Raw genomic sequence first — 25,195 nt, 5'->3', positions numbered from 1 at the left:
ATACCACAACAACACTGTCTTTGTTCTGTAGATACTATGAGGGGTAACGATACAGAACTAGCATTTATTTGTATTCCGCAATATTTGGATCATGATTTTATCACATACATACCACTTAATACATTCCACATATTCACAGCTGTTGTCTCAGTCATACAAAGGGGTAACTCAGCATGACAGAATCTGCAGCTGGTGTCTATTACAATCGACCTTTTTTGCATATTCCAGTTCTTTCACATACACGACTGTCGTTGCTGAGGCATACAAGCAGAGCTATTGAACGGTACTTTTCAAACATAGACGGAAGTTTAAAGTCAGTGACAAGCAGTAAGTAAATGGACTAAACAGTCTGCGTCTTTTTTCTGTAACCAGTAACACATCTTTAACAGTAATGATGTATGTCAATACGTGTCTGTTAAGGGCAGTATTTTCAAACCTTACAATGTAAAGATGTGACACGTTTATGTTTCTAGCCTTTCCTCTGCTTCACTGCCAAGACATAATCCGATACTGTGTGTATATGATTATGCCGAAGACAACCTGGAAGTTGATATTGAGCCTACTTAAAATCTTATCCATTGTGTGAATGATTCAATCCACCCTCTATACCTATCAGTAATGGAGAAGATGTCAGCCCTGGCAGAAAAAGCAATGGCGTCTGGGTTTAATCTCGACTTGGTAGTACATGATGGTTTGGTGCAAGCAAAGTTCCTGGTTGACAAGATAGAAAGGGCGAAGACGTGCGCCGTCAGGGAGGACGATATCTTCTTGTGTACATATCCAAAATCTGGTACGTCATAAGATAACTGCTTCCCCATTCAGTGTCCAGGTTTGTACAAATAGCATAAGAATGGATTTGGTGACCTTTAGCAGTAAATAATTATCTTGACACCAGTACCTCAATTGTCTAAATTCGTCTGAAACAAACTATGGATCACCAGGACCTGACGCTACATCACCGTTAGAGGGACCACACCAACTTTCAGAAACCCATCAGAACAAAGAGCATCCGCACCTACTCATTGCAAGAGTTTCTAATAGCAACACGGACAAATATGTCGCTTACCATGTTCTTTTCTATATCTGTGAGCTCTGTGAAGGTCAGGTGTAGAATAGGCCTTCAGCAACCCATGCTTACAGTGAAGGAGACAATGCTTGTCATATAAGAGGCGACCAACGGGATTGGGGTGATGCTCGCTGACTTTGTTGGCATATGCCATCGGTTCACAATGGCGCAGATCGATACTAATGCTGTTGATCACTGGATTGTGTGATCCAGACTCGATTATTTACAGACCGCCAACATATTGCTGAAATATTACTGAGTGCGACGTAAAACTAAACTCACTCATTCCCTTTCTATGTCAATCCACAAGGTACTCACTGGACGTGGGAGATCCTCAACATGATAGTAGCCGGCAAGGCTGAATACACTAAACACTGGTTGAATTCAGCTTTTCTCGAAAACAGGACCGAAGAGGAACTGGAGAAGATGGAATCACCTCGAATTATCCACACTCACCTCCTACCCAGGTAACTCATACGTGCGTATAGGACCCCGTGTTTGTGATTGTTCACCATGTAATAACGTAGGGTTTAATCCGGAAGTTTCTGTCTGTGCATTCTGTGTTTCTGTGTGAGCACTATATCATCATGAAAAGCCGCAGGTAGCGTGATAACGCAGAATGGAGAACATTGATGCTGGATCTTCCCACATAAATTTTCAAAATGGCTTGTACCCTTATATTCATATATGCAATGCAGCATATAATTCTTTTTCTGGTACATTTTGCGTTTGTGTTAAAATAGCAATTGTTTCTTACTGTTGCCACCATTTGAGGTTTCAGTCATTTCTTTGAACAGGACTCATATCAGTACTACAGGGATTCACTACAAGTCTGGGTTCAAATGAGAAGTTTCAACGATGAATGTTTAAATAAGTCGGATCAGGCATAAAACATAAATATAATTCATGGTCTTGAAACCTGTATCCAATAGGATCTGAAATCTGACGCTTTATGATCAATCACAGAAAACTGTGTTTAAGAAGCTACCATGTAAAATCGTTTCTCTTCACATACAAACGGTTGGTGGAACAGTGCCGGACGTATCCTGAACAGTAGGAGGCTGTGTTGAGTTTCACCTGAACTGCGCGCCGGTGCTGTTCCTCCAGCCGTTCCTACAGCCGTGTGAGTGAACAGTCCACTGCACCAAATTTACGCATGTGTGTAGGATGACATGTGTCAACCGTGACATGACAAGTCGTGATGAAAGGAGCAGCCGATTCCGTTTGTCGCGTGTTAATTATAACACTTGCATAGTTTAAGAATGAACAATTCTAACCCAGGTATATAACGGTACCTTGAACTTGGATATGAGTTCAGTGTTGAGTTGACTGAAGCTAACATCTGTCATGTTACTGCAGTATAAGTTTATTTTGAAAACTTGACCTGTTACTTACATAGTGGTGATAAATTAATGCCAAAGTTAAAACTCGAATGTTAATACACATCAATTGTTAATTTCACATTGATTGCTAACCAATCCATGTGTTAGCTAATTGCTAGCTTGTGACATTCAGAAAATTCCACCCGCATGCTAAATATTCACATTGTAACGTCTCCTCGTATTCTGGATGCAACAAAAAGCTGTATCTATGGTCACAATGCTGCCTTCAGTTTGAATGTGACTTTTTTGGTTGCAGCCAGATGCCAGACGCCATATGGACAAATGGATGTAAGGTGATATATGTCCATAGAAACCCAAAGGATTGTGTGGTGTCCTCCTTTAGTCAGCTCAGCAAACAAATCTGGGGAGACAACCCTTTACAAAAACCAACATTTTCAGGCTCCTGGGCAGATTATCTTGAGTTGTTCCATGATGGTTATACATTCGGTAAGTTTTATGAACAGTCTTCCATGTACATGTTTTCTACAATGAATACTCTTATAATAGTAACTGAACATTTCAGCTGCTCTTTACAGAAGGATTTAACAACACAATCTGTTCATTACCAAAGTTAGTGTTAAAATGATTGGAGCATCTATGTTGTTTGATGTCATCAAATAAAATCACCACTGGAAATAAGTTACAGAGGCACGATGCTCGAAAATTACCAAATTATGAGGAAACACTCAGGATCTGATTAGGAGTGATATGAACATACCAAAACATGAGTCCCACTAACCCTATTTAGGCAATGACCTACATTTCCCACGATCAGAAATTTCTCGTCGGAAAAGGAAGTAGACATCACAAACAATTCTGGTTACACTGAATTTCAATTCCTTGTGCCTCGAGAGACTTGTGTTCACAAAAGAATTTTAATCTTAAGTTAAATAACATCGAATTTCTATATTTTATTGCGAAGTGTAAGCAGCATGCCTGTTTGATGAGGTTGTAAGGTTTAATGAGGTCGGTTCATGGTTCACTGGTTACACTACTTATGTGTTCTATAACGCACAATGAGATTGATATAATATCAGTTCTGTACAAGACTTTCTAGCGCCAGAACCTCACTCACTCACGCACTCACTCACTCTGAATGTCCCCAGCTCCCTGTGGGTCTTACTTCAACTACAGACTACAGATGTCCACCTTATCCGACACATATAAGGGCTTTGAAGTGTGCACTGTGCGGTATGAAGACATGAAAACGGTATGCTTTGTATTATTGTTCAGTAATAGTTCTCAACAACAAAGAAAGGAAATACAGTATCTGTTTAGTCATCATTGTACGCACTGAAGACAATGTAGAAATGTACGTTGATATATGACTCATGCTATTTGTAGAACATTGTATTGCCTGGTTTGTGTCAGGATTGTGCCAGAGAAATAAAAAGAATGGCTGAATACCTTGGTCGCCCTTTACCGGATCAAATATACAGGAATATAGCTGAAGCCTGCTCTTTCAAGAATCTCAAAAATGCTTGCGAGACATTCAAGGATCAGACCTATCACTATAAATGGCAGGACGGGACGAGCGGATACTTCAGGAAAGGTAACACAAATATCGCAGAATGATAATGCAATGATCGGACGCTTTGTCCTGAATTGCCCTGCAATGTTATCAGCCACGTTAAGCTGATGCATCACCCTGGACTGCAATGCTTATTAATGACCAATTGTTTAGAATGCGATATGGAATCCTGTCACAAGGGTGCAGCTAGTGGTACTCAAGAGGGGCAATATTTGTAAAGTGAGAAACTAAACGAGGACGGTTTGTGAGCGAGTAAGGTCGAATTCAGCCACCTCTGATCAACTAAATGGGCTTCTGTTTTTAGTAAAATTGACGAAGTTCCAATACTTGCGTGAACATCGTTAGCAAGAGGTATTTTTATCAGCTTTTACACAAGTACAAGTTGTGTGGTGATTTAATGACAACAGGTTGAAATGCATTTATCAAAACTGATCTAATGTCAGTATAGCATAAAGTGCTATATTATGTCAGTCTTCTTGTGCATTGTGTCACTTTGCTGAAGTCTATGCTAATGATAGAGTCTGTGCTTATGTTATTGATTACTTTCGATAACACTCTCTTTTGAGTCTTATTACGCGACCGATTACGTACATGTGTTAACCACAGTAGTTTTGTCTTTCAAACGTACACTATCTGCCTGGTGTTGTCGTACACAAGACGAAAATTGAGAAACAATAAATTTCTTTTGACAGGTGAATGTGGAGACTGGAAGAACTTCTTCACTGTGGCACAGAGTGAGAGATTCGACAAAATATACGAAGAAAGATGCAGTCACCTCTCCTTTGAAGTCTCACGGGAACAGATGCGATTGCAATAATTCACAAAACTGTTTATTTTGTTCAAAGAAACATTTCAGAAATCGCAACATGCGAAGTATGGGAGAAAGAGAAAAAGCTCAAAAGAAACACATGATCACGTCTGTAGGCCTCGATATAAACATCATCAGAATATACTCTGTTTCATCGTTTCCATATTTGGATCTAAAACAAGTCACGAATCAAACTTTACCCATGCATGACTCATCCGCTGACTCGACATCCCCAAGCTGTTGTGCAAAGCTATTGCTGATTATAAGCTATTGTCCTTGACGTCATACCACAGAGATTAGCGTCGCGATCAAACGTGAACGTATTCACCGGAACGTTCCCAGGACGAGGTCATTCAGAAATCAGTGACAGTGAAATTCATGCTTTATTATGGGTCATTATATTTAAAACCGAGACGGGCGATAAGAGATTTATACAACTGGCAACAATAATTATTTCGGAGAAGTTGTGAAGTACACTGTCGGGATTCTGTTCAAAATATTCAAACAACATCAACAAAGCATCAAACAACGTTTCCACAACTTTTAAAAGTTTGATGTATCGCAGTGGACAGTGATCACTCTTCTAGGGGTTCTATAACATATTGATAAAACTAACTCCATAATAAGTGTACGTACATGTTAAGATCAATCAAGGAAAGTCAATCCCTGTTACAATTGTGGCAAAAATACCAGATTGTCGACAGGTGTTCTAAAACATGAGTGAAAAGTTCTTCTGCGAGCTGATTACACTGACTTTAACGCTTCCAACCGGAGAACCTGCCCAAATGTAAACTTCAAAGACGCTTATTAAAGAATCAGAGACTGCATATGACTTGGTTGATCAAGTGGATTCTTGAGATAAGAATTGTACTGTTAAAGTCATTAACTTCAGATTATTGTACGCCACTTCCCACATACCTTGAAGACAGACTGACTTGAATGAGCAGATGGATGAATCCAACCAAATCATTGTCAGATAATTTACCACGTCTAGTTTTCCTCAAACTGTAGATGTTTTGAAGAAGCTTCAGTATGTAGATGCACCTTGAATCTAACTATGAGTACAAAGTGTTGATCCACCACGTGTTATAGGAACACACTTTAAACCTAACAGCATTTTATTAGTGAGTGAGTGAGTTTTGTTTTTACGCCGCTTTTAGCAATATTTCAGCGATATCACAGCAGGGGACACCAGAAAATGGACATCAGGCATTGCACCCATGTCGAACCCGGGTCTTCGGCATGACGAGGGAACGCTTTAACGTTATTGGAAATGGTTTGTCTGTTCAGCACAGAAGAACAGTTGACCAGAAGAAATAGTGAGATTCGACATAAATGTTCTCTTACTGAATAGTGTCATATCGCAAAATATGCTTGCACATAGTCCGCAAGCTCTCAATATGTACACCCTAATATGTATTTACGCATATAGAAGATATGAAGACACAGACAGAAGATGCGTTTGTTTGGTTGTGTTTAGATCAGTTTATGATTGGCACCCAAAGCTAAATGGTGCAGAACAGGTTCACATTTTTTTTAGTGAGTGAGTTAATATTTAACGTCACATCGGCAATATTGCAGCCATATCGTGACGAGAACGAGTAATTATGAAATGAAATATATATCTCTTATAAAACTTGTCAACGAAGGACAGTAAAACAACTAGAATATCACAGATGAGAATATAAAACTAGTGACTATACCTAAAACAATTTATCTATAGAGGACAATACAAGATAAAAATGGGCTATAGATTGCCAACAACTGAAGGTAGATCACCATACTAGGGACCATATGGACTTACAGTACCTTTGCCTCCTGCATGGACCCTAGATGGATTTACACCATCCCCTCAGCCGTCAGCGATTTGGGACATCTAGCCATGCAAATAAAAAGACACTTACGCTACCATTAAAAACGTGGAAAGTTTGAATTTACTTTTGTGGACTTACGTACACTGTCAGGAGGACAATAGTTTTACAGTACTTCAACTCCCTCTGAGGATACAGCCACTAACAAGCACAGTTAGGAATTTAAATTTCCAATAATAAAATATTTATCTATTTACAATTCAGTGAATAAATCTAATTCTTTTAAAAATGCAACGATTAAATGAGAGCTTGTGTTATTAAAAATATCTTTCAGAGTTCTTGAATTAAAATACTGATCCCTTGTGATGGAATACTCGACACAGTCAAGCAGGATATGCTTGACTGTGATTCTTCCATCACAAGGGATGCAGAACGGAGGATCCTCGCCTTTAAGCAAATATTTATGTGTATACCCAGTATAGGTGTATGCAATATACGGTTTTATTTCATGTAATTTATTGATACCTACTTGAGTGTCCCACTTCTTCTGCGTCAGATGACGGATATACGTTCTAATGCAAGCTTTGTAATCTGAATATGGAAGAAGAAGTGGTGTCACAGATTTGTTGAGTGCTGCTTTGGCAGCAGGATCGGCCATCACATTCACAGAAATACCTGGGACTAGGTGACTAGGAATAGGAAAGAAGACGGAAAGGAGCTATATTGTCCAACTCAATACCAGCAGCAGCAATAAACGACTTTATTCTGAGCCCAAGAGGTGGTACAAGAGAAGACTTTTTGCTATACAAATCCTCATAAAGAGGATTGAAGACACAGTTATATGCAGGGTTAGATTCGTTAGAGTATAGTTTTGTGATATATTGTAAAGATAATTTCATACAGCGTTGTGCAAGAGATGGTTCATCGGCCTCAACGTAAAGACTGTCAATATACGCTGGAGCCATAATCAAGTTTACAACGTACGAGTGATCGATATAGATGGAGAAGGGTAGCTTGATCCCCTCCCCATTTAGAATTTGAAACCACTTTCAATAAGTCAAGTACTTTCAGGCATTTAGTTTTAAGAGATTTAATATGTGGTAAAAACGTTAAATGTGGATCAAAGATTAGACCCAAGAACTTGGCTTCCTTCACAACTTTAATGGGCGTCCCATTTAGAGACACTTCTGGGTCTTTATGTGGTTTGTATTTACGACAAAAATGTATGCAGTTAGTTTTCGATTTGGAAAATTTAAAGCCGTTTTCAAGACAACATTTATTTATCTTGTTTAAACACAACTGCAATTGCCGTTCAATGGTATGCATATTTTTACCACGACAGTAAATATTAAAATCATCCACAAATAACGATCCATCAATTGAATCGCTTAAAACTTTTGATAAACTGTTGATCGTGATGCTAAAAAGTGTCACTGACAAATTACTGCCTTGTGGAACACCCTGATCCTGATTGTAGTGATCAGACAGGGTAGAACCCACACGGACCTGGAATTGTTTGTCATTTAAAAAGTTGGCAATTAATTCAGGCAAACGACCTCGCAAACCAAAATCATGTAAATCTCTCAGAATGCCATATTTCCAGGTTGTGTCATATGCTTTTTCAAGATCAAGAATGATAGACACAGCGTGTTGTTTATTAATTAGTACGTTTTTAACAGATGATTCCAGTAGCACTAAGTGGTCGACAGTACTTCTGTTTTTACGGAAACCACACCGTATATCTGTTATGAGATTATTTGTTTCCAAGTACCAAACAAGTCGATTATTTATCATGCGTTCCATGGTCTTGCAAACACAGCTAGTTAATGAAATCGGACGATAATTCGATGGATCCGTATGATCACGTCCAGGTTTAGGTATTGGTACTACTATGGCGTCACGCCATGAAGGAGGAAAGTTACCCGATGTCCAAACATCATCAAAAATATTTAGGTGAGTTTCCAGACAAGATTCTGGTAAATGTTTCAGGAGTTGACATTGTATGTTATCAGCTCCTGTAGCAGTGTCATGAGCTTGATCAAAAGCAGTATGGAGTTCATGAATACAAAACGTTTTATTATAATCTTCCCCATTATCAGAATTGAAATTAATAGTTTTCTTTTCTTGTTGTTTTTGATATTGCTGAAATTGAGGTATATAATTTGAAGAGGAAGAATGTTTAGCGAGAGTTTCACCCAGTTTATTCGCAATATCAGATTTATCATTAAGTATTTGATCTCCATGTTTAAGATGATGGACAGTAGATTTAGTACCTTTACCTGTAATTTTCTGGGCCATGTTCCATACCTTGCACATGGGTGCCCGAGAATTTATTTTGGATACATAATTTTGCCAAGATTGGCGTTTGTTCTGTTTAAAAGTATGCCGTGCTTTAGCATTTAAAATTTTAAATTTATTTAAATTATGCACCATAGGATGTCGACGGAAATAATATTCTGCTCTCTTCCTTGCCTTCCTAGCTTGTTTGCATTCATCGTTGAACCATGGTTTTCTTATGTGTGGAACTGCAGAGGACTTTGGTATACACTCATCAGCTATGGAATTCAGTTCATCAGAAAAACACTTTTCGGGAACGTCAATAAACCGTTCAGCTTTAAGTTTGTCAGCACGTAGTGTTTCATATAAAGCCCAGATAGCCTTATAAAGCCCAGATAGCCTTTTAAAATTCCGCCTTGATGATGGAGGAACATCAGATGGAGTTACAGATTTTAGTATAGTAGGAAAATGGTCATTTCCACAGAGGTCATCGTGGACTGACCAGTCAAATTCATTTAGTAGTTCTGAATTTGTGAGTGACAAGTCGAGAGCAGAATAGGTCCCTGTACTGGGGTGTAAATATGTGTTGGAACCATCATTATAAATACATAAATCATTGTCAGAACAAAAGTCCTCTTACAATTTACCTTTAGCGTTTGTAGTTAGACTACCCCAGAGTGGGTTGTGTCCATTCAATTCCTTCATTATAATACAGGGCTTTGGGAGCTGATGATACAGAGCTTGTAGATCGGTTTTGGCAAACGCCAAAGACGGTGAAATATAAAGAGAGCATAGTGTAAACGCTACATGTAAAGTAATTCTCACTGCAACAACCTGCATATTAGTAATAAGTGGAACAGGGCTTTGAATAACGTTTGTCTGACTAGAATGGATCATCCGCCAGTGGCCCTATCACCCGGAGGTGAAAAACAATGATATGCATTAAAATGACGAAGGTCAAATGTATCTATTTGTTTTAAATTATGTCTCTTGGAGACATAACGCTGAAGGTGTAAAATCTGGGACTAATAGCTGTAATTCATGTAAATTAGTCCTCAGTCCTCTGCAGTTCCACTGTATAGTCCTAGGCCAAATGTTAGAAAAGTCCCTATCTTTTAGGATCTCTCAGCAGCAGTAAACGTGTTATTCAGTAATTAATATGACACCTCCCACCCTCCAAAAATTCTTGTTGATGTGGAACTAGCTACAGGAGGTATCAGGTTACTTAAAACTAACTGGGTTCAGTCCACTGTTGAAACAGTGTCCACATGTTCATAAACAAACTGCTTGAGAATTGATCACATTGTCTAATGTGTGGTGACAAGCACTGGTGTTCAACATGGTCAAGATATGAAGTATGGGTAATAAGGCTGGGTGTATCATATTACCTGATTTTCATGATATCTCTACATTTGGCCTAGGAGTATGTACAATACTATTTGAATAAACTATCTTTTGGGGGGATTTATTGGGGATCTACCCCGCATTCTTTTGGAGGGCGACAAGCTATGTGCCCTAGAATGGAAGTTTTAAGAAACGTCCATATCTTCAAGAGACCCATATTTATTAAACAACTGAATTGTATCTTGTGACCCTTTAGGAGCTCTGCTACTTTGTTGTTTTGAAGCATGAAGCTTAGGCTTAGGTTTGTCTTTAGCAGTTTGTTGTCTATCAGCTGTAGATTGAGACTCAGTACGTGACTGTGAAGATAAGTTATGATCAGAAGAAGACTTTGATGTTCCAGGAAGTGATTCCTCAGTGTGTGATGACATAGCTGGTTATAAAGGTAGTAGAGAGTCGTCATTGACCCAAGTCAAGGTAGTTTGGCAGCTTGTAGATGGTTTGGTTATTTTAGAGCTGCGCACAGATGATGTATTTGCTACTGTAGCATAACTTTCTGTTAGGTCATATCTCTTCACCAGTTTTTTTGCCTTAGAAAAAGAGATGTTTTGGGTAAACTTTAGTCTGTTTATTGCCATTTGCTCTTTCCAGATTGGACACTGTTTCGAAGAAGAAGAAGAATGGTCGCCTGAGCAGTTGGTGCATTTTGTAAAATCACTGTCACAATCTTCTGTTGTGTGTGTCTTCTCACCACACAGTGAGCACACACAACAGACAATGAGCAGGTATTTACACCGTGTCCATATTTCTGGCATTTAAAACACCTGAGTGGGTTGGGGATGTACGTTTCAACTTGAACATTGCAGTAACCTGCCTTCACTGATTTGGGAGCATTTGGCGATGAAAAAGAAAACAGATAGGTATTTGCTTGGAATGTTTCATTGTTTTTTTCGGGTTGAAAAGTGCTTCACATACAGCACACCTTGATCTTTCATTCCGCATGCTATATCAAGTTCGGTCATGTCAGCAAACAGTCGATCCCGATCTCTGATGATACCTTTACTCGTGTTCAAGGTCTTGTGAGCAGAGACCGTGACCGGAATACCCACAAAAGATTCAATGCTCATCAAGTTGGTTGCTTGTTGTTTCTTGCTGCACTCAATTAGTAAGGCACCCGAACGTAAGCGTCTAATGTTCTTAAGATCTCCTGCAATACCTTGAATACCCTTAGATACTGCGAAAGGGTTCAGCTTTAATGGTGTCTCGTCAGGGGTCTCAACAACAAGGAAACGTGGCCAATACACAATTGATAGAGACTGTCTGTGGTCAGTATCAACAGGATCAATTACACGTGGACGTTTTTTGTTGTTTTTTTTTTTTTTTGTTTTGGGGTACTTCATAAGCCATGATTGGTGTCATTTGGTTCACACCCACTACGGAGTATTACAAGGACAGTGCTAAAACAAGCCGGCCTCCAGCTTGCAGCACCAAGGATACCCGGATGATATACTCCAGTGGAAGAGTTATAAATAATTAGTCTACCAGACTGGCCTATGAGCCATCACCTTCTGGCATAAGACTCTAGAAAAAGTTCACATTATCAGAATTTACAATCAAACAAATACAGATAACCAGTATTGCCAAGGCCGAAAGTTAAAACAATTCCAAATCAAATTTGTGCAATGACACATGGACAGTCCATGCACAGGGCTTGGCATGACCAGCCGATTGGTTGAATCAACCACCCGTCAAGGTGAAGTAAAGGCCAAAGTGGTGTGTTGGGCAAATGGAAAGCAGTTAAAATCCCAAATGCCCTCAACCACCAGGTTCCCGTCCTCCACCGACACGGGACGCAACCCACGGCAAACAGGTTGAACAATTTAGTCGCCTCTTAGACAAGCAATGGGGTGCTGTGGACACATTCTGTCCCGGGTCCACACGGGATGGATCGGGAGGTATTGTTTTTAGACTGCAATTGTATATATTTGTAATTATAAGTATCATTTATGTGAGTAAATATCAAAGTACATGTTTTAAATCTGCATGATTAATTAACAGTTATCAGACATACCAATAGTATGGTGTTCATCATATTGAATGCATAGCATGACATGTATTATATATATGAATTATATATATGAAAGACATGTATAAATTTATGTATATTTTATGATTCAGGGCCCTTTTGTTAGTTCTTTGCCTGGACTGACGGCCAACTGGGGATCTCCATATCCCAAACGCCAGTTCCGAAATATATCCCTGGAAACCCCCTACAAGTGTTCGCCTTTTGATACAATTGAGGAACACCTCTGTTACATACATGTCTAAGTAGCAGTTGCCTATATGGTAATAAATATATGTATCATATGCATGTACATAGATATACAACGTTTTTTGTACCTAACCTAGGCTTAATATAGGGACAAAATACATGTACTGGTGCCCAAAGACATGCTGAAGATGCGCAGCACATCTGTGAATGTCAATTGTCAGAGATCATGTTCATGCATCGGATCCCTTTTTTGGGGATACTATGTGAAAAAACCATATCATAGTGGAATAGAATAATGTCAAGCCATATGTAGACGACAGCATTCCACAGGGATTGTGCTGCTTAAATCACCTACGGAATACACAAAGCCAAAATAATATTTGCTATTTCGTGCCAGATCTATTAGAAATGTTATATAAGGACATTTCAGGTCAGATAATGCAAAAATTGCAGAACGTGACTCACGCCGTCCACCATGAGGAGGCGTGGCTAATGGTATCTCATTACGACACTGCTCATTGAAAGTCATGTAAGGGCGAGTCATGCGCGATTTTCCTTGAAATCTACACAGGTATGCGCTTCAGCTCCAAAGTCACAGCCACTCGCAGATGAGGTAGGAGAAAGAATTTTATAGGTCAGCATTATGTATAAAATTACATACCGTCATGTTTCACTTCTTTAAGATATTTGTATTTGTTGTATAAATGTATAGAAATGGACAAAGCGGAGCCTACATGAAGCAAGTGGCGATTTTTAGTTCTAAATTATGTTAGTTAATATTAACAAGCATCTAGTTCCGTCCGTGACACGTGCTTGTCATGCAAAGACACAAGAACAGGCGGTATGCATTGAGAGAGCATCCAAACCAGAGCTCATTAGATTCAAGGACTCTGTCAATGTATTTTCTGAAATGTATTTTATTCTGAGGATCACTATTGCGGCATCCAGTGTCTTTGTCTCGGCTTAAGTGTATGTCAGAATGTTAAATACAAACGATCCACTTGCAAACGATCCATTTGCAACGTCATGAGTATTCTTCTGAACATTTTGTTCATATTAACTGTAAAGTTATTGTCCTCAAGAAGGCTATGTAAATTCATGTCTAACAAGTTATTTTTTATATCTACCAGTTTTTAATCGTATTATAAATGATAATGTATTGGTAGATTAATGTAAAATTGCTTATAGCTGAAAGGATAGTTGACAGGCTTCATAGCTTACCATTATAAATCTGAAATTTAATTCAGTTCCGATATGGCTGTAATATTGCCAGTGTGACTTAAGATTTTAACTCACTCACTCACTTGTTCACACACAATCAGCATTTAGTAATACCCCACAGACAAATTCATATTGTCAGTGTGAACTATTCATCAGTGAACACATCTTAAACTTTGTTTTTCGTTTCCCTGCAGATTCAGATTCAGCCTATTTTGTGTATCTTTACAGATACGTTCTCCCTGATCAATTGTTTGCGCCTTGCCAGGATGGCAACCTCAGTGGAAACGAGAAAGTTTGAACAATTTACTTACAAGATGACAGACGTGGACGGAGTTCCTCATATGACTTTGATTGCAGAGAAGTTAAGAACAATGAAACATCGTCAGCTCCGGCAAGATGATATTTTACTGTGTACATTCCCTAAGTCAGGTATCATCACGGGGCAGTGAATGTGTGGAAGAAATAAGATAATATCCAAAAGAAACGATAGCAAACGTTTTAAATATATCTTGTAAGAACTATTGTATTTACATTTACAACATACTTGAGCCGTTTTCATGTTCCAAATCAAACGTATTGGATCGAAAAACCCGGGAACATTTGAAGAATTGAGAAAATATCAAGCATTTTGGTTATCAAATGATGCTACGTCCTATTGCACGACTTGGACATGCTGTTTGACGGCGAAAAAATGCTGACTCCACACGTTGGGATCACAGAAACAAAAGGGACTAAAACGAAAAGCCATGTTTGAAGGCGAAGTTAGCAAGTTACAATGCGCGCCATAACCATCACCAGGTTAATATAACGACATCCATACCGCAGAGCGTTCCTAACAACACGAGACTGGTGTGGGCCAGCCGACTTCAACGTTGGCAAGGACCAGCCGACTACAACGTTGGCAAAGGCCAGACTGTAAACGGGTGATGTTTTACCCAGAGAGCAAATTTTGCAACTTCAAGTACGATTGTTGGCAGCGTGTGTACCAAATAATTCGTCAAAGTTTGACACAAAATTGCATTCATCACGTCTAGCTATTCGTAGGTGGAGGGTCAATGGTTTAGAATTGAAACTGCAGTCACGCTAAAGCGAGGATCGTTATTCGAGAAACCTGAATACACAGCGTTATCGAAATGAAAGTTTATAAGCAGCACTGGAACCATTGATACAACAAGAGCATGTTTGCAGCTCTTGAATGTCCTTTCAAACGCGTGGTGTCGTCGCTTTTGGACATTCGTTTACTTTCTTAAAAATCTCACGTAGATTTTGAACATTCTCTATATGTGCGATGCCATACCATGGTGATTTTGACGCTCCGTTTGCATTGTAATGATTATTCTATGATAACAAAAGGTACTCATTGGACTTGGGAGATCCTCAACATGATCGTGGCAGGAAAGGCTCAGTATGCCAAACACTGGCAGAACTCAGCCTGGCTGGAATACAGGACGGAGGAAGAACTGGAGGCACTGACATCACCAAGAGTCCTCCACTCTCATCTATTGCCACGGTAAAGAATAGTATTGATGAAGAATTTACAAAAAAGAATTAAACTACCATTGATTATTATTTACTTGGAGAGCGATCATTCCTCATTGCCTCATTGGTTCTCCTCTCTCCAAACTGTGTTATGGTGATGGGTTATCCGAATTGTTAAAGCTTTCGTTCGTAACGCCTAAGATCCGGGTTCGATTCATCAAATGATTATTATAATGTGTGAATCCCATTTCCGGTTTTCCCCTCAGAGATGTTGCTTGAAAATTTCTAAAAGCTGTTTGATGTAATCAGTCACTCACCCAAAATGTTTCTTACATGTTTGGCTGCAATTTCAAAAAAAAAAAAAAAAAAAAAAAAAATCAGATACATTTTCAAGAACAGAGACTAGATGCGTTGGTGTTTACATGCAGTTTATTCACGCAGGCAGCTGCCCGAGTCGGTGTGGAAGCTTGGGTGTAAGATAGTGTTCGTCCAGAGGAACCCCAAAGACTGTGCTGTGTCCTGCTTTAGTCAAGAGATTAGTCAGGTCTGGAAAGACGAAGCTAACGACACGGTCTGCTTTACAGGATCATGGGACGACTACCTTTCCTGTTATCTGGATGGATACAGTATGAATGTATTTACCGTGTATGATAAGACGACGTAATATGAAGCACATGTTAAATTACTGGCAAATTAACAGGGAAAGAAAACAACACTGATCAGTGCTCGCTGTAGTTTGTGTATGTTTGTATTAGTGCTTAGTCCAAATCATTTGCGTCTGAAATGTTCGTTACAATCTTAAATCATGTTATTATTCTGCGTCAGTTTGAATACTGTTGAGCGAGTGAGATTAGCCTTACGCCGCCGTGATCAATATCCCATTGATATGACGCCAATGAGTAAATGATCGCATGTGGACCAGAGAGACAGGTGACCAACAGCATGAGCATTAGTCTGCACAGGTAGAAACAACATAAAAAGAGATGACACCACGATACACAGTATCACACATTTACCACCGTATTTTCTGTGTTACAAAAATTAGAGCATACACGCTCACTTCATCTTCATATTGTTGCAATAAAAGACCTATCTCTTACGACTTATCTGAAATCGATAAGTAAAATGCCTATGCGAACTGCTTTCAAACAGAGAACACTTGCTATACAATGGCCTGTAAACAATTGCACTGCACTTCGTGTTGTCGGTGTTTGCTGAACTGCTTTTAATCACAAGTCTTTTTGTGCCAGATATTGGCGTCATCTGGATCTGTTTCTCCAAAGAAAAAACGCTACGACTCGGCATTACGATATCTTGTGTGTAATTGGTAGTAATTATACATCGTGTCGAAGAGCTTTTGTCACTAACAACTCCTCTACTATGCACCTCTTTTTTCCAGTTCCGTATGGGTCGATATTTGATTACATTCGTGATTGGTGGAAAACTGCTGAACAATACAATATATGTCAAGTCCATTATAAGGATATGAAACAGGTGAGTGAAGGGGTAGGAAGAAACATTAAACAAGTGTAGGTTTTTGGGTGTTTTTTTATTTGGAAAGATAAATATGTGACGTCGTTTCACTCAACTAACTATAGAAACTCATTCATGAATATGTGATTAAATATGAAAGTAGAGTTGGTGGAATAGTTGTGACAGTTTGTGTTATCATACGAATTGCCTACCGTGTAGAGCTAGGAAGGGATACAAGTGAATAACCCTTAGTTCATGTGACTTAAAACAGCTGTATGATGCTAATACTTTCTTGGAAATTAAGAAGTGCTCAAATGCTGCAGAGATATAATGTAACATCTAATTAAGACCTCAAGAAGCGATCACCTTAATCGCAGAACCTGGCTTTTCTCAAGACTTTTTGTCATAGAACGTCACTGAAGCCAGAACGTGTGGACCAATTCTCATATTATCAGTCCATGAGATAGTGTTTCCATGTTTAATGTTTTCAATGGATGTGACAACGCTGTCAGTGAACATAAAATATATCTGTAATAACACCATGATGCTAATCGTTTGCTCACACTGTCTAATAATATTCTGTTTCATGGGAATGTTTTGAATGTAGTTCTCAAAGTCTATTTTATGTTAAAAGAACTGTGTGAACGAGATAAGAAGAATGGCGGAATATCTTGACCGCCCTCTGTCTCAGAAGACGTATGTGGAAATAGCAGAGGCGTGTTCCTTCGGCAACCTTAAACACGCCAACGAGAAGCTCAAGGATCAGACTTACCACATCCAGTGGCAACCTGGGACTAGTGGATACTTCAGAAAAGGTGATTACTCAGTTGCACGTAAAATGAGAGTCACTTTATTTGTTGAAAGGTGACGATATGAGTGAAGTTTAGCTGTTAAACGAGGTTCAGACATTGCCTCCTCATGAGGAGGAACCGAGCCACTCGTCCTTTGTGGAGTGAATGAGTTTAGTTTTGCACCGCACTCAGAAATATCCATCCATATTGTCCCGGTCTGTCGCTGAGACAATCGAGCGATCACAAGCATTTGCACATGCAATTAGGAACCCATGACACCTGTCAATCAAGTCAGCGAGCCAGACCACTCAATTCCTCTAGTTGCCTATTACGACAAGCATGGGTTACTGAAAATCAATTCTTACCCGGATCCTCACCGATCGCGGCTGTCTGTAAACAATCAAGATTGGACAAAACTGTGCAGTGAACAACATCGATATACGCAATTGGGATACGAAGGCATGTGTCAACCAAGTCAGCGACCAACCTATTTTACAACAAGCCTGGACAAATGAAGATCAATTCTAACACGGATCTTCACGTGTACCTTTGAGGACGCTAAACATGTTAACTGCATATTGTTCTTGATTTAAAAACGTTATTCAAATTTGTACGGGAAATGCGCTGAGATCAGTATGAGGATCTTTTCATCCTGGCACCCGTGAACGGCCACATGTATTAAGTGCCCAAACAGTGACTTTCAAGAATGAATTCGTTTCATTAGACCAAGTCCTAAATGGTCGGATGTGTGTTGAAATAGTGAAACATAAATTTCATATACGTGAGATTGCAGTTGAAAGAGGGTTTCTTTGTATGTTCGCCTACAACAAGATTCAATATGTTAATCAAAGACACTGATGTGTTGTAGGAATATGATAATTCGTATTTGTTCATGCAATTATTATGTGTATTTTGAATGCGAGGAAGCAAATCACATTCTTTATGCATTAAAACTTTGCCATATGATGATAGGCTGTTTTCCTTTACTTTTCAGGAAAGACTGGTGATTGGAAGAACTATTTTACTGTCGCCCAAAGCGAGAAGTTCGAAAAAATATATGAAGCAAGGCTGAACAAACCGTTCCCATACTGAAATGAATTTTTGAAATGTTTTAGTTGAAGCAATGGTAGCAAGTTACAGATCTTCCACTTTCAGTATACTAGAAAGGCGAACATTTGTTACTTTACTTTGACCACTTGGGGTGATGATTGTTTAATGGTTTAATCGAAATGAAAACAGCGTCGTTGCAAACAGATAATACTAAACATTACTTGATAGTTGTACTGCTTGTATGACCAAACATACCTTGAATAAAGCTGATGCTGACTTTAAAAATGTCTGTGTTTCATTCAGAGTATGCCTTATGTATACCCAGATACACTTGGCTTCAATCACAGCAATCACCAACGACTAGATGTACATGTCGAAACGTCCATGGCACAGCAAAGCGACAGCTGTCGGACCAAGCAGTCTTGTCTGGGAATATATATATAGACAGACAGAGGGCGGTCAAGATATATATATATATATATATATATATATATATATATATATATACGTCGAGAACCAAAATTCAGCCCCTCTGCTTGTTTAGTTATAGCGGCCACTGTCAGGAGAGAACAGGCATTGTTCTTATTTAATATTCACATTTTATTGTGTCATCCAAGAACGAAGACACTATGCGTATGAAATATATTATATAGATCTTCTTTGAGATACATTATATACACATAGCGTCTTTGTTGTTGGATGACAAAAGATAGCGTGGATGTTACCAAAATATTGGATTTGTAGACAAATACATCACCTTACTTACTATTGTAGGCTATCTGCTGCTTCACTTTCATTTAAAACCGGATAAATAACAATGAATAATTCAATATTCGGAGATAATTAACTCTACAACATATGTTATACTACCGACATGGAGTATAGGAACATTCTAAAATTTGATAGTCATGTAAAAATTTAAACCATTCATACTGTAAAGAACATATTGGAACATGTGGTAAATAACTGACTGAATACTATTCGTTGAAACAAAGTGAAGTGAAGCATTGTCAAAAGCACAGGAAAGCAAGAGTGCTCAAAAACACCAACGTCATGTTTGATTCAAACGCTCAAACTGTTACGAGTGTGTATTTTCTGTATACTTTGTTATTAATTCAGTAATAATTGGTCACAGCATTTAGTGTTTTGAATATTAAATATGATGGGTCACATTTCGTTTTAATAGCTGGTCAACACTTTTGGGATTCTGGTTTTCCGGAATTTATCTGCTCCTAGTTTTCTATGTGTTCACTTCCGAGAGACATATTCGAGGCCATTCTACAGTGTTGCCGATAGTCGTGTGTGCCCGAAATTTCGGGAAATCACTTACACTATATAAAAATTCTGGTTGTCATGTTGAGGGGGACACTCATTCATATTTGCTTGCTTTAGATCACCGTCAACGCCTGAATCTACATTATCCGCTGTCAAAAAGATCGATGTGGTTACATTCTACATAGCTGATTACCTCTCGTACTGAGAATTTTGGTTAGTTTGATATAATATATTATATTATTGTGACCCATTGACTTAGATTTTGTCCCTCTTGAATTGTATGAGAAATCGGTATTGTGACTATTGACTCGTGAGTTTGTATACCTTGCTCTCGTTGAATAATAATACAATCTGAACGTTTACGACTTGTCTTTGTTCTGTTTTGCTCGTTCACAGGGGGATTTCGTACATCTTTTGTCAAGGTAAATTCTTTACCGTAACAAAATAAACCCGCCCGGTGAAGTGGAAGAACTAGCATTACATTGTATTCTGCATTATGTGGATCATGGTTTTATAACTTACATTCCACTAGATACACATACAGAGCTGTTGTCTGAGTCATACAAGGAGGCATATTGGGAACTGTTTTTTCTAAGCATGACGGAATTTGCAGTTGATATCTATTATAGTCGAACTTTTTTCATGCGTATTCCAGTTATTTCACATACACGACTGTCGTTGCTGAGGCATACAAGCAGAGCTATTGGAAGGTACTTTTCAAACATAGACGGAAGTTTAAAGTTGAAAGTCAGTGACAACAAGCAGTACGTAAATGGTCCAGACGGTCTGAGGACTTTCCTTTCTGTAACCTTTAACATATCTTTGGGAATAATGATGTATGTCTGTTAAGGACAGTATTTTCAAACCTTACAATATAAAGATATGACACGTTTATGTGTGTAACCTTTCCTCTGCTTCACTACCAAGACATAATCCTATACATTTTGTTTTGGTGATAGACGTAATCGACCCTCTATATCTTTCAACAGTAGAGACGAAGTCAGCCCTGGCAGAAAAAGCGATGGCGTCTGGGTTTAATCTGGACTTGATAGCACATGATGGTTTGGTGCAAGCAAAGTTCCTGGTTGATATGATAAAAAGGTACACACTGGACGTGGGAGACCCTCAACATGATAGGAGCCGAATTCAGCTTTTCTCGAAAACAGGACCGAAGAAGAACTGGAGAAGATGGAATAATCACCTCGAATTAGAGACATTCCTCTCCTACCCAGGTAAATCATAAATGTGTACATGACCCCATATTTTTCAGAATGTAATAGGGCATTGTTTAATCTGGAAGCGCAAAGCTTGTCGCATGTGAGCATTATCTCATCATGAAAAGCCGCAGCTTGCGTCATAACGCAGAATGGAGAACATGGATGCTGGATCTTCTCACTTTAATTTTCATAAAGGTTTGTACCCTTATATTTATATTTGTATTTATATTTATATTTATCCAATACAGTATATTAATCTTTTTCTCTTAGATTGTGTGTTTGTTTTACGATAGTAATTGTTTCTTACTGTTGAACTGACCTCATATCAATGCTACGTGGATTCACTACATGTTTGGGTTCAAATGAAAACTATGAATGTTTAAAGAAGTCGGATTAGGTATAAGTGCATAAAACATACACATAATACATGGTCTTGAAACCTGTACCCAACAGGATCTGAAATCTGACGCTTTATAATCAATCACACAATAAGCTGTTTAAGAAACATAATGTAACATTGTCACTCTTCACATACAAACGGCTGGTGGAACAGTGCCGGACGTATTCTTAATAGTAGGGGGCTGTGCTCAGTTGCACCTGAAGTGTGTGCCGGTGCTGTTCCTCCAGCCGTGTGAGTGAACAGTCCACTGCATCAACTGCAATTTAGGCATGTGTATATGATGACATATTTCAAATAACTCATCGTCACATGAGTCTGAACAGCCGATTCCATTTGTCGAGTCTTATGAGGAAACACTAGGGATGTGATTAGGAGTCATACGAACATACCAAAATGTGAGTCATTCGCCTATTCAGACAATGACCTCCTTTTCACCCGATTCGAATCAGTTCCCTACAAGACCGTCAAACGTTTTCTAGCGACAGAGTCCCCGTTTGAGATTTCCAGGATTTCGTGTGTCAGAGTTCGCAGTTTGACAAGGCACGCTGTATGACGTATTTGCAAGGATTAGATGCAGCGTAGTGCTGCAGTGGACACGTGCTTTGATGTATCACGTCACGCCGATTCATATTAATTTTATGAAATTAGTTAATTACGATTAATACGATGAAATATAGCCGATGTGACGTTAAATTTTAACTCGCTCGCTTTCTCACTTACTCGTCCATGCAAGTAGCAGAGACATTGTAAGTCTCCATGATCACTAGTATCGTGATCTGTATTCAGTCGTTAGCAATCTGTAACCTGTGTCTTATATTACATTGCGTGCTTTAATTACTAGAATGTTTTACTTTTTATGTCCATATGTGTGATACCTTAGACGTCTTGCTGTCCATTGTGACAGGTTTTATTCTTAAAAATGTTTTTACTGTTCGCATATATAAATTCTTTTCGTCACGATATGACTGAGATGTCACTCACTTACTCTGAATGCCACCAAGCTCCCTGTTGGTCATACTTCAACTACAGGCTACAGATGTCCACCATATCCGACACATATAAGGGCTTTGAAGTGTTCACTGTGCGGAATGAAGAAATGAAAGCGGTATGCTCTGTATTGTTATTAGGTAATAGTTGTCAAAAAACCCAACAACAACAAAATAACAGAGCTTCCAGTATCTGCTTTGTCATCCTTGTACGTATTGAAGACAATGTATATAAACGTATATCAAATGTGACAAAAGTATTTTATTAGTAGAACATGATTCGTGTCAGGATTGTGCCCGAGAAACAAAAAAGAATGGCTGAATGTCTTGGTCGCCTTTTACTGGATCAAATATACAGGGATATATCTGAAGCTATAAAAACAAAAAAAACAAAAAACACACACAAAAAAAAAATGCTTGAGAGACAATCAAGGATCAGACCTATCACTATATATGGCAGGACGGGACGAGCGGATACTTCAGGAAAGGTAAGGCAAATATTGCCTAGTGATAACGGAGTGTGTAGACGCTCTGTCCTGAATTCCCTTCCAGTGTTGTCATCCACGTCAAGCTGATGCATCACCCTGGACTAGAATGCTTATTAGGGAGCACATGTTTAGAATGTGATGTGAAATACTGGCACTAGGGCGCAGCTAGTGGTATTCGAGAGGGACAATAGTTTTAAAATGTGAATCTTACGAAGACGGTTTGGGAGCGAGGAAGGTCGAATACAGTCATCTATGATGAACTAAATGGGCTCCTGACTTAATGGAAACTATGAGGTTCGATACTTGCACGAACATCGTTAGCAAAGGGGTTGTTTCATCAGGTTTTGCAGGATTTAAAGACGTTGGGTTGAATTACATTTCTTAAAACTGATGTAAAGTCAGATCCGTATAGCATAAAGTCCTATATTACGTCAGACTTCTTGTTCAGTTTGTCACCTTGACAAGGTCGGTACGGGGAATAGAGTCTGTGCTTATGTTATTGCTTACTTTCACACAGCCGATTAGGTTCGTTCGTGAACCATAGCAGTTTTGTCTTAAATCATACATGTCTGATTGGAGGTTTACAGTAGGTACAATAGAAGAAAAGCGAGAAACAATAAATTTCTCTTTACAGGTGAATGTGGTGACTGTAAGAACTTCTTCATTGTGGCACAGAGTGAGAGGTTCGACAAAATATACGAAGAAAGATGCAGTCACTTCTTTGATTTCTCCCGGAAACAGATTTGTTTGCAATAGTTCATAAAATGTTTATTTTATTGAAACAAACATTTCGGAAATCGCAACATGCAATGTATGGGAGAGAGAGAGAGAAAAAGCACAAACGAAACATATGATCACATCTGTTGGCCTCGATTATGTTTCTAAGATAACTAGTATATACATCATCAGAATTTACTCGATTTCATCGTCTTTATATCTGGATCTAAAACAAGTTACGAATTGGACGATTAGAAAACATTTATGCATTTATGACTCATCCGCTGGTTCGACATCCACTAGCTGTTGGGGAAAGCTCTTGCTAATGGACGTCATACGATAGAAATTAGCATAAAGATCAAAGGTTAACGAATTCACCGGAATGTTCCCGGGACAAGGTCATTCAGAAATCAGTGCCGGGGAAACCCATGCATTATTAAGGCTCATGCGATTGCACACTGAGGCGTGCGATGACAGATTTATACAACCTTAAACGTCAGTGCTGGGGAAACTCATGCATAATTAAGTGTCATGATATTTTAAATTGAGACTTGCGATAACAGATTTATACAACTTGCAACAATTTCAGAGAATGTGTGAAATATTTGAGTAATATGTTCTAAATATTATTTGGCGAGCATCAAATAGCGTTTTACATGTATCGTAGTCTACGACGATGAATCTTCTAGGGGTTCTATAACATATTGATAAAACTCCATAATATGTGTATGCATATTTAAGATCAATCAAGGACATTCAATCCCTGTTACAATTTTGGCAGATTGTTAGTACGAAAGCCTAATGTTGCCACTTTTGTAGCATAAAATATTTTTTCAAAGACGAACAACGAGTAAATAATCGAAGTAACGGGAATTGTCTTTGAAAAAATATTCTCTCTTAATTATCTCTCTTCGACGTTCATCATATGTTCAGGTCTCTCCTGAGGCGACCTTTCTTTGCAAGTGTTAAGGACGAGTCCTTGACGGAGGCCATGATCGTACAGTCACTTCCAGTTTTGAAAGACAGAAAAGGTTTCCCACGAGTACATATCTAAGTATGTAAAGTAAAGTATGCAAGTTTGAACATTTGCATATATGGTGGGAAATATATGCATTACATGTATGTTCATGAAAATACAACGCAGTGGCCACACTCTAGATCTGGTTATAACTAAAGCTGAGGGCAATCTGGTTTTATCTGTGGAGGTTGTCGACTATGACATCTCTGATCATGTTTGTGTCTTCTTCCATATAAATCTAGAGAAACCAAAGCCTGTACGCCAGACAATAACGTACAGGAAAACTCGAACAATTGACAGAGTACTGTTCCAAAAGGACCTTAATGCTTGTTTTGAGGAGCATGGAGCCCTCCTCTCTGACACTGAACTTGAATGTGTTGGCATAAGAAGTGTTAACACTGTGTCTGAAGCCTTTCATTCCGCCTTGTTGCAAACATTGGACAAGCACGCTCCTATGAAAACAGCAAAGGTTGTGATTAGGTCCAAGTCACCATGGATGACCGATGATATCACTCATGCTAAACATGAACGCCGTCGTGCTGAGAGGGCATGGTGGAAAACCGGACTCGAAATACACAGGCAGATATTCAAG

At 38.8% G+C, this 25,195-nt stretch overlaps 2 protein-coding genes across 2 annotated transcripts; both read left to right on the top strand.

Annotated features, from left to right (window-relative positions):
* The first annotated feature begins 615 nt into the window (after positions 1–615).
* Positions 616–4,796, top strand: LOC137280737 (sulfotransferase 1C2-like). The gene is made up of 6 exons (XM_067811956.1): positions 616–790; positions 1,377–1,533; positions 2,705–2,895; positions 3,555–3,658; positions 3,820–4,000; positions 4,672–4,796. Exons 1-6 carry the CDS (start codon positions 619–621, stop codon positions 4,794–4,796), a joined length of 930 nt encoding a protein of 309 aa, XP_067668057.1. The 5' UTR covers positions 616–618.
* A 9,179-nt stretch (positions 4,797–13,975) lies between these two features.
* Positions 13,976–18,544, top strand: LOC137280736 (sulfotransferase 1C2-like). The gene is made up of 6 exons (XM_067811955.1): positions 13,976–14,138; positions 15,063–15,219; positions 15,630–15,814; positions 16,588–16,682; positions 17,296–17,476; positions 18,447–18,544. The coding sequence occupies exons 1-6, from the start codon at positions 13,976–13,978 to the stop codon at positions 18,542–18,544; spliced, it is 879 nt and encodes a 292-aa protein (XP_067668056.1).
* The last annotated feature ends 6,651 nt before the right edge of the window (positions 18,545–25,195 follow it).

Source organism: Haliotis asinina, chromosome 4, assembly GCF_037392515.1.
Source record: "Haliotis asinina isolate JCU_RB_2024 chromosome 4, JCU_Hal_asi_v2, whole genome shotgun sequence".
Taxonomy (NCBI): Eukaryota; Metazoa; Mollusca; class Gastropoda; order Lepetellida; family Haliotidae; genus Haliotis; species Haliotis asinina.
The sequence above is the reverse complement of the archived record's forward strand: the minus strand, read 5'-3'. Positions and strand labels throughout refer to the sequence as shown.